General features: G+C 39.4%; 1 protein-coding gene across 1 annotated transcript in view; it reads right to left on the bottom strand.

Moving 5' to 3' along the window:
- The window catches only part of LOC107751391 (roundabout homolog 2-like), a 79,943-nt gene extending 64,286 nt beyond the window's left edge, over positions 1-15,657 (bottom strand). Inside the window, exons 1-2 of the mRNA XM_016567113.1 lie at positions 15,137-15,657; positions 786-1,112 (exon numbers count right to left, since the gene is read on the bottom strand). Of these exons, the coding sequence (XP_016422599.1) occupies positions 786-1,112; positions 15,137-15,200 (391 nt within the window). The 5' untranslated portion in view covers positions 15,201-15,657. The remainder of the gene's footprint in view (positions 1-785; positions 1,113-15,136) is intronic.
- Positions 15,658-17,018: the final 1,361 nt, after the last annotated feature.

Here is a 17,018-nt window from a genome sequence, read left to right as displayed (position 1 = left end):
ATTTTCGGCAGCCGAAATTTCGGTGCATCTCTAATTATTGGCGACATCAGAAATGGATATTATATAATAGATGTTTTTTTGAACATTTTAGCAATTTAAAAATATTAAAAAATGATTTTTTTACACGGCACCCCTGCTCTCGACAGACGGCACCCCGGTTGGGAAACACTGCCCTAGACAACACCATTTAAGGTCTGCAGCACCCTAGAAACGATTCTGTATAAGAAATCACAGAGCTCTGAGGTCGCATGACAAAAACATTATGTAGCGGAAGCATAATGAAAATGCCGATAATCTAATGACCAAAATCAAATAGTGCCATCAGCATTAAGTTAGTTCGTATTGGATATGGGAAGCCCTGCTGTTAAAACCTGGAGCCATTCCATGAGAAACACTGAGATGCTTGTGGATTTTTTTAAGCTAACATCTGTCACCTGGAAGCAGCCAGCATTATGCTCCTCTCTTGGCTATTTCTGGGGTTGAATTTATCTTGAATACCAGCTATCATCCATCTACATTAATACCACAAATCAGATTACCTCCTCTAAAACTAACAATGACCTCAGTGCTTTACTCCATCCAGGGACGATGGTTATGGGCCGCCGCAGCAAGTGGAAGACTAAACAAGATTGAGTGGAGATGGAGGAGAAGGGAAAAAGATGAGGAGAGCAGGACAAAATGGGAAAGCTTCATAGAAAAAAGATGAGCACTGCGGAAATTTGCAGCCGGAGAGATTGAGGAAGAGGGCGCGAGGCAAGGATCAGAGTACAAATGAGCTGACTTACTTGCGACCTCCAAAGAGGCATTACGGCTGACGGCCTCGCCCAAGTAATTCCTTGCTACGCACACATACACCCCTTCGTCAGGCTTGCTGCGCCTTCCGTGAACGATTCGGAGGAAGAAGAGGGAACCGCTGGGGAGGAGCATGCGGTGGGAGCGTGGATCCTCACGGTCCGTTTCAACACGCTCGCCATCTTTGTACCACTCCACCATAGGGGTCGGCCGACCTTCGGCCTTGCAGTTCAAAGTGGCGGGCTCGCCCTTGGAAACAATGAGGTCTGAGGGGTGTTCGACAATCCGTGGCGCGGCATCCTCCAGCCTCGGTCGAGATCCTATAAGAGAGAGAATCGGTGGTCATTATTTGCATTACATGCAATTGAGAGAATTTGGTATACAAACAATAACACCAACACAGTGTCTTAACCAGATGAGACTCAATTCAACAAGCAATACAAGTACAGTTGTGAATCTCTGACAGCGAACTGATTTGATTCATGATTCACTGCTTTTCAATTTAAAAGTTGCATATATATTACACAATTCAATTCGATTTTCTTAACAACAATTTCATTCGGTAGTTTTTAAAATTCATATTTATTTATACGATTCTTTATATACTTTCCTTAAAGGAGTAGTTCACTTCCAGAATGAAAATTCTGTCATCATTTACTCACCCTCCACTTGTTCCAAACCGAACAGCTGATGGGCACCATTGACTTCCACAGTAGGAAAAAAAATACTATGGAAGTCAATGGTGTCTGGATACTAACATTTTTCAAAATATCTTCTTTTGTGTTCAACAGAAGAAAGAAACTCATACAGGTTTGGAACAAGTGGAGGGTGAGTAAATGATGACAGAATTTTCATTCTGGAAGTGAACTACTCCTTTAATGTAATGTGGGCAAGAAAAATAAGTAAGAATAAGTTTACTGCACCAAAAGTAACTTTGGACAGAGAAGAGAATGGGAGCTTTTCTGCCATTAATTTACATTTGTAAAATTATTTCATAATGTACATATGCATTAACATAACATTTTAAATGATATAAATATTGCATCTTATTTTAACAAATCATAATAATTTTTTTAATTACTGACCAACATAAAAAAAAAAAAAAAATGTAAGTCATATTTCAATATTTATCTTCATATTTATAAAGTAACATGACCAACGGGAAATCTCACTGAAAGTAGACATTACTTGTCATCAGAAACTTCACACATGGTGTTCAAAATCTATATAAATAAAGTAATCTGATGACTACTAATTAGCCAAAAACTTTTATTTATTTCAAGCAAAGAGCAAAAATTCTCACTTTACACCAAAAACAGCTCTTAATTCCGGTTGTAGCTTAGCCAATAAGATGCACAGACTTGGATCCAGCACCTGCTTTACCAAAGCCATCTTTACAAGTTGATTATTCATGTCACTGTTGACAAGGATGTAAAATACAATTTCCGTCAATACTCGGCTAGGTAAAATTAAGAAGTTATACATATGTATTGCTCATATCCATGTCATAAACGGGCAGTATGAAAATTATATGCTCTAAATTCAACTGCTATCAAAGAAAGCAGAAATTAGTTTCAATCCCGCAGTAGCTGGAATGCTGGGATATGTAAATATAATTTGTCTTCTGTTTTAAGGCACATATGAATTAATGCTGACTGCCAAGGGTTTTTTGTTTCACACAGTTGTTGAGGGGGGTAGGAAGTAGAAACCGGTGGTATGGTAATTCAGGTAGGCTTTCAGAAAGCTTTGAAATTGCTTTTCTCTCTCCCAATTTGAATGACAGTGTGGTGGTGGGACAATTACGGATGAATAACAACAACACAAACGGATTCTCGACAAGACCGGGGAATTTCAGCCATCGGGGAGATATCTGGGGATGAAAGTGAGACATTGAGCATGGTGATTGTGGAAATAATTACCAATCCCGATGGCAACAATTATATTGGGGTTTAAAATCTGTGACAGGAGAGAGACTGTGATTCCCTGCAGTCAGAGTGAGAGATGGTGAAAATATCCTTCAGTTGGAAATTAATCATGTGTAGCTCTAACAAAAAGCTATAGACATCCTCCTGGGGAAACGTTCATCACCACCTCAAAATACACAAAACGTTACACAGGATTATGAGGAAAAACAATAATGCATTTCACACACACAGAGATAAACTCTAATCTAACAGTTTACACCAGCAAAATGGCATTAAAAATTGTGCTTTTAAGGATTATTTCTTACCATTCAGATCTGCAAGGCTTTACTTTGCTTTATTACTTCATATTCAGTCGAGTGGATAAACCCCTGGGCCAGAGACTAATGCAACTTAAAACAAACCCATTTCCCAACCACTTTACCCCGGCCATGAATAACATGACACAATGACCTTACAGTAGTAGTACATTGGGCCCCGTCCACAAGAGACGGCAAAGGCCAAACCGCAAGCTTTGTGTTCACCTCAGAATCCCCAGGATTGTTGCCCTTCTATTTTTTGAAAACAAAAAGCCCCGTGGCCCCGTTGGGTTAAGGGAACGGAGACCGCCAAGGTTTGGCTAATAGCTTTTAGCGGACACTTATGGACTGCCGAACAGACTGCGGTTGGCAGGGGGTGGAGGAGAAACAGTGGGGTAAGAATCCAAGAACAAGCTTCTAAATAAAACAAACCAAACACAGGAGATGTAAGGCAGGGAAAGAGATGGAAAGTAAAGCCTGAGCTAAACTTCTACCAAAACAGAAGATATCTCACCGAAATGTGACCTCGAGAAGACCAGGGGGACTTGGGACAGTCTAAGGAAGCGACCGAATGTGCATAAAGAAGTGGAAAACAACATCTGGAAAAGCTGATTAATCTCTCGCCCTGAGCTTTCCGAGTCTTCTAGATCAACGAGTCGCCCATTATGAGGCGCTAGAAATGCTACTTGAAAAAAAACCATGATGGGCGTTTGGGGGATTTTGACGACTCTAAGGAACTCTGTGGTCTCACACCCTGTCAGAGAAAATCAACCCCTCTGGGAAACAGTGCACTTTAAGGGCCTTCTGAGGCAGATAACACATGTCCAAGAGCATCCTGTATATAACAACACTCGGAAACTAACATTAAAATGTCTCTGGTACTGACAAGGCAGGAAAGAAGTGCTCAAATATGGAAGTGAAGAAGGCAGAACGAGAACAAAGGTGATATAATTTTAATAACCTCGTCACAAATGGCTGCTTGGCTCCAGTGTGAATTGTGGGAAGTGCTTTGATTTCTGGTCGCCGAGTGAAATAAAACTGAGACAATCTTGCCTGCATTAATTATTACTGCTGTTCGCCACGGCAAGTCACTCGACATGAATGGTACTTCAAACCATGTGGCTTGTTAAGGATTACATTTCTTAGTGACCACACTTATGATTTTCACATAGGAAATAAGAATATCCCTCCAAAAATAGTCTTAAGTTACAGGAGGAACCTGAATCATATGTTGTGGATACTCATGGAGACTTTTAACTTTTAACCTAGGCCAGTAACTAACCACCTAGCAACCAAGCAACATACCAACAACCTAGAAACAGGGTTTTTGTTAATCTTGCCTGCATTAATTATTACTGCTGTTCGCCACGGCAAGTCACTCGACATGAATGGTACTTCAAACCATGTGGCTTGTTAAGGATTACATTTCTTAGTGACCACACTTATGATTTTCACATAGGAAATAAGAATATCCCTCCAAAAATAGTCTTAAGTTACAGGAGGAACCTGAATCATATGTTGTGGATACTCATGGAGACTTTTAACTTTTAACCTAGGCCAGTAACTAACCACCTAGCAACCAAGCAACATACCAACAACCTAGAAACAGGGTTTTTGTTATTATGCCTTTTAGATTCCAGTTCAGTTTCTGTATCTGAATTGAATTTCATTTTGAGGATGCAGAATTGCCTATTCAAATTTGAATAAAGTACAATTAAACAGATAGATAGATATATGATAGATATAATTCAATTAAAAGAATAAAAAGTGTGAATTTTGCACAATTCTACTCAGAGCACAAAAATCTTGGATAATTCTACGCTACATCAGTAGCACAACTTCAGTCCAGCTGTTAAGGATTACATCCAGTAAATGCTGCTGAAATTAGAGCATGTCCTATCTGGAAGAACCCAAACAAGTGGCAATCTCACTGTGTGACACGCTAGTAATGGTTCCAGCAGTTAGATTGATTCGGGCATTCTGGCTAACTTCTGATCAATCCCAAGGCACTTTTAGCACTAAGAATATTTATCTCCAGTTTTGGGGAGAGTAATAAGACCTCTAAACACAGCCCAGCTAAACAAAGACAGATGATGCAAGCCATGTTGCAGTAACAAGACATGCTCTGGGAAATATTCACAAGCTGATTCAAAACAGCATGTGTAAGCGACATATAAGCAAATATAAGAGGAAAATATTCAGTCTTCCAAGAGAAGGTGTCAATGCCAAAGGATCTCCATGACAACCGTACAAGGAAAGGTCAGATGTCGATCTAATAATTGTCTCCATCCCTTGAAGTATGTGTGAAAACCTGGAGGTCACAAGAAGAAAGATAAATTAAGTAGGCCTAGTTCTAAAGAAGCGCAAATTAAAATGCAGGAGGAATTATCAGCTCAGGACAAAATTTGTATAAAATATGGAACAAAAGTATTTTTTCCTTAGATGAATAACAAGATCCAGAAGAACTTTGAAATCTAAAACAATTTTGCAGCATGTCAAAATGTGGTATTACATAAAAGCGCAAAGCTTTGATGCTCAAAGCACAAAGTTTAACACCAAAGACAAAAATGGCCAACTTTTCTTCTCCCAATCCTCATCTGCAATTCTTTTGAGAGGCTTCCCACCCCCCGTAAATAGTTGATTATTTTACAACCTCACCCCTCCTTTTTCACTGGAATCTGGGAATTGATTTGCAAATGTGCATTCATTACCCTTAAGTTAAATTAAGAAGTGGGGGCGTTCCTTTCACCACTCTTTCTTATCCGATTTTTTTTTTTGCATTTACAAACAACAAAGGGGCTCTTGAGAAAGAACACAAACCCAGGGTCATAAAGCTACGCTCTTTACTCCTGCGGCTCCTGACAGTGAGAGGACAAAGTGAAGCTGGTCACATGCAAAAAGAAATTACACAGGAGGGCTGCTGTTTTCCTCTGGGACGAGCGTGTTTCTGCCTGAGTCAATGCTGCGAGGTGGGAACCGGGATGGATTAAGCGCAGTGGCAAACGTAGAAATTCCATGACAGCTTCTAAAGAGGAAACCTGACACCTTTAGGGGTTGTGGCAAGAGCTGCTTATGTGCTTCCTGCTTAAGAAACAGCAAAAGATGTTGTGTTTACTGCAGGGGATGAGGAGGATTTCTCATTCCAACAGAAAGAGACTGCATCGAGTCACGGAGCCTTAGCAAAACAAAGTCAACGTGCCATTGTGGGTTCAGGGGCTGTGTGTCCATTACATGAGGTTTGATGTTTTTCAAATAGACAAGATACTCCCTTTGTTCAAATAGATTTAACATGAATGCAAAAGGTGCTGGTTAGTAGATAGACAGATATTCCTACTTTGAGGAGAACAGCACAAAACTCTTTGTGATATATTACCTAACCCAATCCCAAAAACTTAATCTTTAGAGTGGTGCAAATGGGACTTCCTGACACATCAGATCTTATCTTCACACAAAGGCTCATCTGGCCACTCCATTGCTTTAAGAAACTTCTCACTTCACAAAATAAACAGTACTTCAAATGAACCTTCTGCTGGGCAGTGGCAACGTCCAGCTGAAGGTGTTGATCCCTCTGTGGATTCCCGAGAGAAGCCTTGGCGGAAAAGAGGAGGGGAATAAACACGATTCTTTCAGTGGTTCGACCTGTTAGTGAGAATCTCTTTAAGTGCTGACCCTAAACCCTACGATCTCAAACAACACAGAGCTCTGAGTTGCCTCAGGTGATCAAGCCATGAAGCGTAAAAAATAACCTTCTGGTCACCCTGGACTTACCAAACTAGCTCATTCCTTTAGTGGGAGGGCATTTTTAGTACAGGCTGTGAGGAATCCTTTGCTTTTATCTGGGAATAGCGGTCTTTTTGTGTTTTCATATACTCAGATATGTATCAGTGCTCTGAGACACATTCGCCCGGGTTCATTCAGATTCTGCGAACCCTCTATGAAGGCAGTACAATAATACCACAGTCTGTTTTCCCTGACCTCCTGTAATTCAAACTCTCCTCGCCAAAGAAAAACACATCTGGAATACATGTCAATGGCATATCGCATATCTCAAGGGGGCTTCGACTTCTCCCATAGAGGAAGAAGTAGGGAATAAAAGATAAATTGTGCATGGTGGCGACAGTGGAGCTCCGTCCCAGCTGCTCTGTGTTGTCTGGACCTCTTTAGTGCCCCGCTAATGGAAGTGGCCCGGTTGGGGCGACCAGCATACCACGACTGGTTGAGATAGCATCAGCTTCCTGGTCCTCCTAGCGGTGCACCACATTCCACTGGATTAATCCCACCACGCACTTTCCACTTGACCCCAACATTGCCAGATGAGGCCCACACAGAAATTTAGCAGGAAGTGAAGTTTCAGGCGGAGGAATCTGACTGTACAGCAGATCAAGATGATTTGACAAACCTGATCTTATTCCGCTATTCACACCAGTGGCTTTTAAGCACAAGCGAAGTTCCCTCAGAAGACCGCCTCATCTCCTGATCCCTTAAGACTGCCATTTTTCAGCTTCAGGTCAAATTCCAGTGAAAAGGTAAAACAAAGTGTAAGTGGGCTTTGAAGTCACTTTCTTCTCATCAAAAATGATAAAGCTGCTTTAAAATTCTTTCAATCTTCAATGGCCGGGGCCTTCAATCGAGGGCCGACCTGACTATTCATGAACTGGATCTTTGAAAGTCAAACAGAGAGAGATGAAAAGGACTAGGGCGTAGTCGGCACTGTATGGACAGGCTTCATGTTAAATACATGCTCGGGGAAAGCGTACATAGAAAGGGACGATGATTAGGCCTATATTCAACATTTGTCTACTCCCAGAACAGTGGAAATCTGCATATCTCCCCCTGAGGTCCAGAAGATAACATATCACATTCAGGATGTGTTCTTGTTGCTTTGATGGCTGATGATTGCAGGAGGAAATGACCAAAATAAGGGGTAGGAAAACCCCTAGGCTTCCCTTAGCGCTGGACTTAACCTGTGAATGTTTCTGAAGATCTGCAACATATGGCACTGCACTGGAGAAATACACAGCTGAATCGCTTTCAATTAATGATTCACACATTTAACAGGTTTAACATTTAAGTTGAGTGGTGCTCGTCGAGATGGTGGGTGTTTTGCATAAGAATGACTCACTGGGTCAGTCATAAACATGAGCAGCCCCGGCATGGCTGGATACAAGACTGACATGAAGGGAGGGAAGAATTTTCTACTTGAGAAAGGCATATGAGATAAAAGACTAATTAATGGATTGCATAATAACACTGTGCATTCATATGCTGACAAAGTGAATGCATAGCATTAGCAGCCAAATTAATAAGACTACTTTGCATTTTTAGATTTAAAACAGAATATAATATTATAATATGACCATTTTCAGATGAGTAGTGTAATTTAAAAAAAAATGTATATACATAAAATATATCAAATGTTTGATATGAGATAAAAGAGAATTCCCTCAGGGAGCACTTTTGCCCTATTTTGGGTAACTGGGGCATTTCTGTCACTTTTGGTGGCAGTTTTGCCCAAAGCACTGGAACCCACATTTCTGACTGGTCTGAGAGCTAGAGACTGAAAATACTAAATTTAAGAGTTAATTTGCATTTCTTAGTCTCTCTACGGCACAAATCATTACGAGAAAACTCCCACTAAAATATTTTGTCATTACAACAGACAAGATATCTCACAATAAAAAAAATAACAATAATAATAATGCTAAAAAAAATGTAAAAGCTGTAAAATTCACAAAAACTATTTGTAATGTAAAATAAAAAAATAGTTTCAAAATGAACTCAAAACAGTAATGATTCACACATTTAACAGGTTTAACATTTAAGTTGAGTGGTGCTCGTCGAGATGGTGGGTGTTTTGCATAAGAATGACTCACTGGGTCAGTCATAAACATGAGCAGCCCCGGCATGGCTGGATACAAGACTGACATGAAGGGAGGGAAGAATTTTCTACTTGAGAAAGGCATATGAGATAAAAGACTAATTAATGGATTGCATAATAACACTGTTCATTCATATGCTGACAAAGTGAATGCATAGCATTAGCAGCCAAATTAATAAGACTACTTTGCATTTTTAGATTTAAAACAGAATATAATATTATAATATGACCATTTTCAGATGAGTAGTGTAATTTAAAAAAAAATGTATATACATAAAATATATCAAATGTTTGATATGAGATAAAAGAGAATTCCCTCAGGGAGCACTTTTGCCCTATTTTGGGTAACTGGGGCATTTCTGTCACTTTTGGTGGCAGTTTTGCCCAAAGCACTGGAACCCACATTTCTGACTGGTCTGAGAGCTAGAGACTGAAAATACTAAATTTAAGAGTTAATTTGCATTTCTTAGTCTCTCTACGGCACAAATCATTACGAGAAAACTCCCACTAAAATATTTTGTCATTACAACAGACAAGATATCTCACAATAAAAAAAATAACAATAATAATAATGCTAAAAAAAATGTAAAAGCTGTAAAATTCACAAAAACTATTTGTAATGTAAAATAAAAAAATAGTTTCAAAATGAACTCAAAACAGTAAATATATATATATATAAATACTGTATATATATATATATATATATATTAAATATTAAAATATTAATATATATCATATGTAACATATCATAGCATAAAACATAGTACAGCGAAAAACTCTCTACTGTAGTTTGTTGGTCCATCAGCACTAGCCAGCAAAAAGCATAAGTCATGGTATTTTCAGCAGGAAAAGCAGCAGATTCCTGCAGTAAGAGAAACTATTCTGCATAGAATAGAGCTGATAATATCAAAGTTTTGCCACACGTCTGTGGAGACACGAACAACAGCCTGTTAACACTTCAATTGCTCCGACAGAGACAAAGACAAAGAATACTGATACCACGAAAAAAACAAACATTCACAACATTCTTTGCATTGCACTCAAGGACCAATTCCAGCTCTGCCAAGCTGCGATTTTGATCTACACGGCCATTAAACGACAACTGCGCACGTAATGTCCATGTCTAATAGCCCTCTGAACCTGGCAAGTGTTATTTACTGAAACAACACAAAGATCACGACTGATGAGGATAATGGGGTCTCAAAGCCAAATAGGAGTGTGTGTTAATGAAGATAATCTAATAGCAGTGTCCATGCATATAGAGATTGAGTCATTAAATTGGAGCTCCTGATGAGACAGCACACACGGCCCCGGGCCCTTTTGTTTACAGTGTGCCCAAACACACAACTATATACACTATTAGCCAGGTCTGTTTGCATCAACTAGTAAGCGGAGCGAATAAACACAGACCAGAGTAGGGCTGCATGATATATCGAAATTATCGAAATATCGCAAATGTAAATATCGCAATATGCATATCGCAACGGCGTGCGATATCTGAATCATTTTAATAATAGGCTACTTAAATCAAAACGTTGCAAAAGGTAAAAGTTTTAGTTCGACGCATATAGCAGAGAATTGCTTGACGTTAAAAAGAGTTAAGTGCAATAAGTTGCAGAAAACAACTCTTTGCCGTCTCGTCTTGCTGTCTGACTCACGCCTGAATTGCGCGCACAAGCCGCACCTCGCGCAGCGTCTCTTCAGTTCTGCCGCACACGTGCAAAGCGCGCGCACACACACACAGAGAGATGCGTTTCAGACGGCGCGTGAACACCGAGTTGATTCGTCTTTTGCATCTCCTCATGTTTGAACAGAACAAGGTATCGCATATCGCATTTTTCTTCAATATCGCACAGCCCTAGACCAGAGGTCTCTGTTTCTCCAAGGACAACACAGTTGCACCATGTAAACACTCAAAGCACAAGCCAGCTGTTTAAGAGTTGGAGTGAGTTGTTACTCAGTGTGAGAGTGTGGTAATCTAGGCTCAGCAGGTCCTGATAATGAGCAGTCATACTGTGTTGTTTGTCAGAAGGTGTGGATCAAGAGGAATATCGTAATTTTTCGCCCAAAAGTGATCCAAAAATTAAAAGAGTGGCTGAGAATTCATGCCATGGGAACTGTGCTCCAGGCCTGGAGATACTAAGGATTCTTCGTCTGGGTATGTAAGTGGTATGTCGCCTTGGCATGTAGGTGGCCCCTGCAGTGCCCCATAGATGCCCACAGCTTCTTTCCACACACTGGCACACAGATAAACTGCAGAACCCACTTGAAATTATCCAATGTCTTCAACAAGCTTATCTTAATGGGTATATTTACATGTTGGGAAGAATGAGTATGCAGGGTCTAAAGTTAAAAGCAAGTACAAAATGTGTGTAAAAACTTGCTTTGGCAAGTAAATAAAAGTTTAAAGAGTCTAACAACTCTTTATCCATTCATCCATTGAAAGGTGTGGAAACAAGTTCATGTTGGACCTTTAAGGTATGTGTTTAACTGCAATATATATTAGCAAGTATATTATTGTGAAAAAAAAAAATCTACATTTGAGGGCCAGAAAAAAACAAAGATAAAACTTGAGGAGTTTTGGGATTAAAAAAAAAAATTAACAGAAATTTTCCTTATTTTTATTTATTTAATTTTTTTTTACAGAAAAACAATGTTATGTTAAATATATTTCCTGAACTATTAGGAAAAAAAAAAAAAATTTAAAAAAAAAAAAAAAAAAACTGTCAAAAAAAAAAAAAGGATTACTGTGATACCTTGCTGTTGGATTGCAAATGCAGCTAATGCATGTGTTTCAAAAGCTTAGACTTTAAATAAATGTGCTGCTTAAACTCAAACACACTCTCTCTGTCTCTCTCTCTCACTCAATTTCAGGGCTTCCCAAATTTAAGAAGGCATTGATCTTTTTGCCATTTTAGTTACATGGATGGATGATGGATGAAAAGACAGGGATGATGGGGAGAAAAAAAAACCTGCTACTGTTACAGCCTGATGTGCGAAAAGCCCCATACTGAAAAGATCCCAGGAACAACCATGAACTTCCTTATTGTATTATTGCTGATATAAACCACACTGACTACTATCGAGTTATTGGATGGGAAAGAGAATCACTAAACTGCTGCTGTAGGGCATGTCAATATCGAGGTGGTGAGAAATTTTCTGATTAAATACAGAGGCAGCTATAATTCTTGACAGGAAAGATAAATATCGAACTTAGTCAGAGTTAGATTGCTAGATAGAAAAAGTCATTCATTAATGAAAGATACAATCTATAGTCATTTAAAAAACAGCCAAAGAGAGTCAAAAGTGGGTTATGCACTTTTCCCTTCCTTATTGTATTATTGCTGATATAAACCACACTGACTACTATCGAGTTATTGGATGGGAAAGAGAATCACTAAACTGCTGCTGTAGGGCATGTCAATATCGAGGTGGTGAGAAATTTTCTGATTAAATAGAGAGGCAGCTATAATTCTTGACAGGAAAGATAAATATCGAACTTAGAGTTAGATTGCTAGATAGAAAAAGTCATTCATTAATGAAAGATACAATCTATAGTCATTTAAAAAACAGCCAAAGAGAGTCAAAAGTGGGTTATGCACTTTTCCTATCGACAGCGATCTAAATGAATGATGTATTTGCAGAGACAATATCTCTCCTTAATCCTTGTATGTGTGTCACTTTTTCCATCCAGGTTTCCACGTTCAACAGTTCTGCAAACGTAAAGCAAGCTACCACTTCAAGGAAACAATCACAGACGCATATTTAAGAACGCTGAAAAGCTAACAAATTATAATTGAAACTACTAGTCATATAAACACACTCAGAGAGTTTAGTTTGGCCTCTCTGATTTTTTGTATAGTGCTTCCCATTTGGAACATGGCTTTGAGGGTCACCACAGCCACTGGAACTAATGCGTAGGGCCATTAAACTGTCTTCATCTGCGGCCAGAGACACAAGGCTGGACAGATTGATGCCATGGCATTGTGTTGTGTCCCCATTCACCCCCACACAGCAACGCCAGCCAGAGCCGCCATCTTTAGGGTTCAATTCAAACTTCCTGTCTCATAAAACCAGAGCCGTATGTGTTTCTGGCTTCCTTACTTGACCAATTAAAAAGCTGCCACAAAGAGGAGGTGATAAAAATGTGCTATTTTGGAAGATGAGCTACGCTCTTGCATAGTGAAATATGTGCTTTTAATCAAAGGTGTCAATTTTTAAAGCACATTTGTGGTGCAGCTATATTAATTTTTAAGTAAGATCTCAGCAACAACAAAAGAGTGCCGGAAAGATATTGCCAAGCTGTTTTGTCTCCCGGCATGGATCCAGTAAAGAGCGTCAATGTGCCGGGACAGAAATCAGACTGAGACATCAGAGCGTGCTCAGTAGGAGATGCGGCATTTATCTCCCTCCTTATTGACAGCCTCTCGACAGCACACTGTTTACACAGAGGAGACAGGGAGTAACTGTGCGAGCGTGTGAGAGGGAGACGCAGACTTCTCTGAGTCACACTTCTCATATACACGCGCACGCAAACATGCTTCGCTTCTGATCTAAGGAGCGACGACAGTCCTGGAGATGCAAGACATCAAAATAAGCTGTCGTGCATGGAGGGAAAACCCTAAATGACACGCTTTATGCGAAAAGTCGTAGAGCTTTCGAAATGCTGCCAATCAAGCACATTTTACAGTATAGGACGTATGGCTACAGATCCTTGTGTGTTCATTGAAAAATACAAAAGAAATGCTGTGCTAAAAAGTCATTTTCCACTAAGGGTGTCATTACCGAATGAGTCAAAGGCCGGCAGTCGTTACCCGTTAAATGCATTATTTGGGGACAATCCGGGAAGAGCCAACAGCTGTTTGTGGCTGTTTAAAATGACTTCAAAAGGAGCCGAGCAAACACACATCCTCCTTGAGCTACAAACGTAACATAGACAAACAACAACTACACAACAATCACACTCGGAAAGGATCAGGCACCTATAAATGAAAAGTTGAAGTGTAAATCAATGCTTTATCTTTCAAAAACCTTATCAGGTGTGAGAGGGTGAGAGGAGATAGCCAGCGGCCCTCACCACATACCTGAGCTGGATTAAGTCAGAGGTGTGGGAAAAGAAGGGACAATGATAAATTCAGCAACACTGATCTAACCCAGCCTCACTTTTTGGGATGGTTTTGAGCATGTTATAAAAAACGGAATTGGTTTTGGTTTGACCAGATCTGCTCATGAAACAAAAGAAGAGCACAGTATTGACAACACAGTTTAGACTGGACTACAGATCTGGTCTGATCTGATATGGCTGTGCTGCCCTTGATTCAGTGGCAGATTTTGTCAGCGGTTTATATTGGAGGACAGATCTCAGAGGCCATGTTTACTGCCCCATAAAACAGAACTTATTTTGGCCAGCAATACCACTGATCTAAGCACGATTCAATTCAAGCTATGCAAGATTGTGGCTCTACAGAGCCAGTGTTTGCAGCCAGGGGTCCTGAAGGTAGACAAGTTTCCAAAAGAACATTTTCATGGCATTTCTAACTCTTAGCTAATTTGTACATTATTTCTAACTAATGATCTATCCTTCGTCCCTGAGCTGGTTGGAAGTCTGAATGAGGGGTCTTTGAGACTGTAAGGGTTAAAAATCCCTAATACAAAGGAAAAAGTATATGCAATAGATTAAAATAGTTAAATAATGAAGATATCCTTAGTTTACTATATATTACGCATTATCTCTAAGAGAATCCTCTTGAATTCATAAGCTAATCTGTCCTAAAGTGAGGGTATTTACTGTAAACTGGGTCAGCTGGTCTGTTTTGAACATATGTTCATGTATAAACAACACTATGTATTAAGGATAAATCTATAAATCATCTGTTTATTGTTTACATTAAAAGCATTGTATATATATGCCTTCTAAAGACACATGAGATGCTGTGTAATTCGATCAAAAATGAAGGGGTTTGACTTTACTATAACTTAAGATAAAGAACATCTCAACCAAAACATATCGACTGTTTGAATATTAAAAACAAATATTGTTAGGGTGAAAAAATAACTGTTCTGCTGCTGTGTATGAGTTCTGTATCTACATAAATTATGTGCATTATCACCGTGCAACCTAAACAACACCATCCATAAGACAATATTTACGTTTAAAAACACCAGAGAAGGTGTCGACAACTATTTCACTAATTTATAATCCTCATATGGCCATCTGTCGCACTGTAGTATTTTCTCCACCTTACCTTGAGACACGCAGATGATGGCAAACACAACGAGCAGCGCATCTAAAGTCCTGCGAAACTCCATCACCCTCAGATATAAAGTCCACTTCAGTCGCCTTTATCCGGACAAACAGTCCCTAAAATCACCCCAAAAGCGCTACAATCCGGTTGAAGTGCGAGGAGACACTGAAGAACTTTACAAACTAGACCCAAAACGTACCAAAAAAAACTGTGTCGGATAATCTGATCATCACAAATACTCCATATTCCCGTGTGCGTGATCTGTACAGATAAAGAGTCAGTGTAACGGACAGATAAGATGTGATGCTCACAGTCCGTCCCAGACGCTCTTACTTCCTCCAAGATTCATTTCACAGGCAAAACATCTTTCGTTTCTCGCTTTCCTGGAGTATGGAAAAAGTATCCGTTCTTTAATAGCCCATTCAGTCAGATTTCCACCCCAGCCGCTGCCCCGCACTCTTCCCTTCGCTGTGAATGAACGGATTTACTACTGTCGCGTCTCCGGGCGACTGTCTCGTGGCTCAAGCCCACCCCCCGACTACATTCAGCAGTTACCCACACTGGGATAACAGCGCTCTTAAAGGGCCAGGCGCTTGATTTCGCACAATCTGCAGATATCGCTGTAAATAGTGAATGAATGAAATTCTGGAGTAGTTGTGAGAGATGGTTCACCCAGTAAATCTATCATTATTTACTCAACTTCGTGTTGTTTCAAAGTCGCATGATTTTCTTTCTCACTTGGCGCACACAAGAAGATATTAGGCAGAACGGATAGCCTCACTCACCATTGACTTTCATTGTATCATTCCATACAATGAAAGTGAATGGAGACTGGCGCTGTCATTCTGCCTAACATCTCCTTTTGTGTTGAGAGCGTATAAAGGATGAGCGTTTTCATTTTTAGGTGAACAATTCCTTTAAAAACATGACAGTTTTAGTAGATCACATGTTTCTGAGAATAATGTCTAAAATAGCATTTTAAATCATTTAAAGGAATAGTTCACTCAAAATGAGAAATCTGTCATGTCCTTCCACATTTCTCTCTCTGTCTCTCCGTGGAACACAAAATGAGATATTTTGAAGTATGTTTATTTCTGCTCTCTTCCAATGTAAATTAACAGAGACATGGTTGCTCCAAAACTGAAAAAATAAAAGCACCATAAAAGTATCATGAAAGCAGTCCACTTGTGCATTATACTGCAAGTCAAACAAGTGATAATTCAAATATATTTATTAAGATATAGCTAAAATGTAAAAATACAAAAAAATAAATAAATTGTAAAATGTAAAATTTTTCACTGAAAATCTTCCCTCTCTGCTGTATGGGTCATTTTTATAATACATTTATGGTGCGTTTTTCTTGGAAACTGGCAACCCGTCATACCCAATTCACTGTCATTGTATGGAAAAGTGTTGCCAGAATATTTTATAGAATTACTTTTACTTTTACTATGTGCCTTGCCGATGTCCCTGCTCGGTGGAGTCAAACGGTAGAGTCAATGTTCTTTACACTCTTCGGTCTTCACACGACCGCTTCCGCAGTAAACTAAGCTTCTTTTTTATTCGTTTAACAAAACTCAAATTGAATTCAGCTGGACACACTTTCCTGTTTATCACAACAAATGGCCAAGCAAAGCGCACGACACTGACAAGGTACGCGATACAGTACAAGACCAAACGCGATTAATATATTCTCTTAAAAGTAATTCAAAAACAGAATTACTGTTTTTGCGTTCCACAGAACGAAGAAAGACAGGTTTTTAACATGTGTGGGTGAGTAAATGATGACAGGATTTCCATTTCTGGTTCAACTACTCCTTTAAGAGCAACTACAGTGCTATATATATATATATATATATATATATATATACATAGGTCTAAG

Source organism: Sinocyclocheilus rhinocerous, unplaced genomic scaffold (assembly GCF_001515625.1).
Source record: "Sinocyclocheilus rhinocerous isolate Xijiao unplaced genomic scaffold, SAMN03320098_v1.1 scaffold1624, whole genome shotgun sequence".
NCBI classification, from domain to species: Eukaryota; Metazoa; Chordata; class Actinopteri; order Cypriniformes; family Cyprinidae; genus Sinocyclocheilus; species Sinocyclocheilus rhinocerous.
Note: the sequence above shows the minus strand (reverse complement) of the source record. Positions and strands in the feature narration are given on the sequence as shown.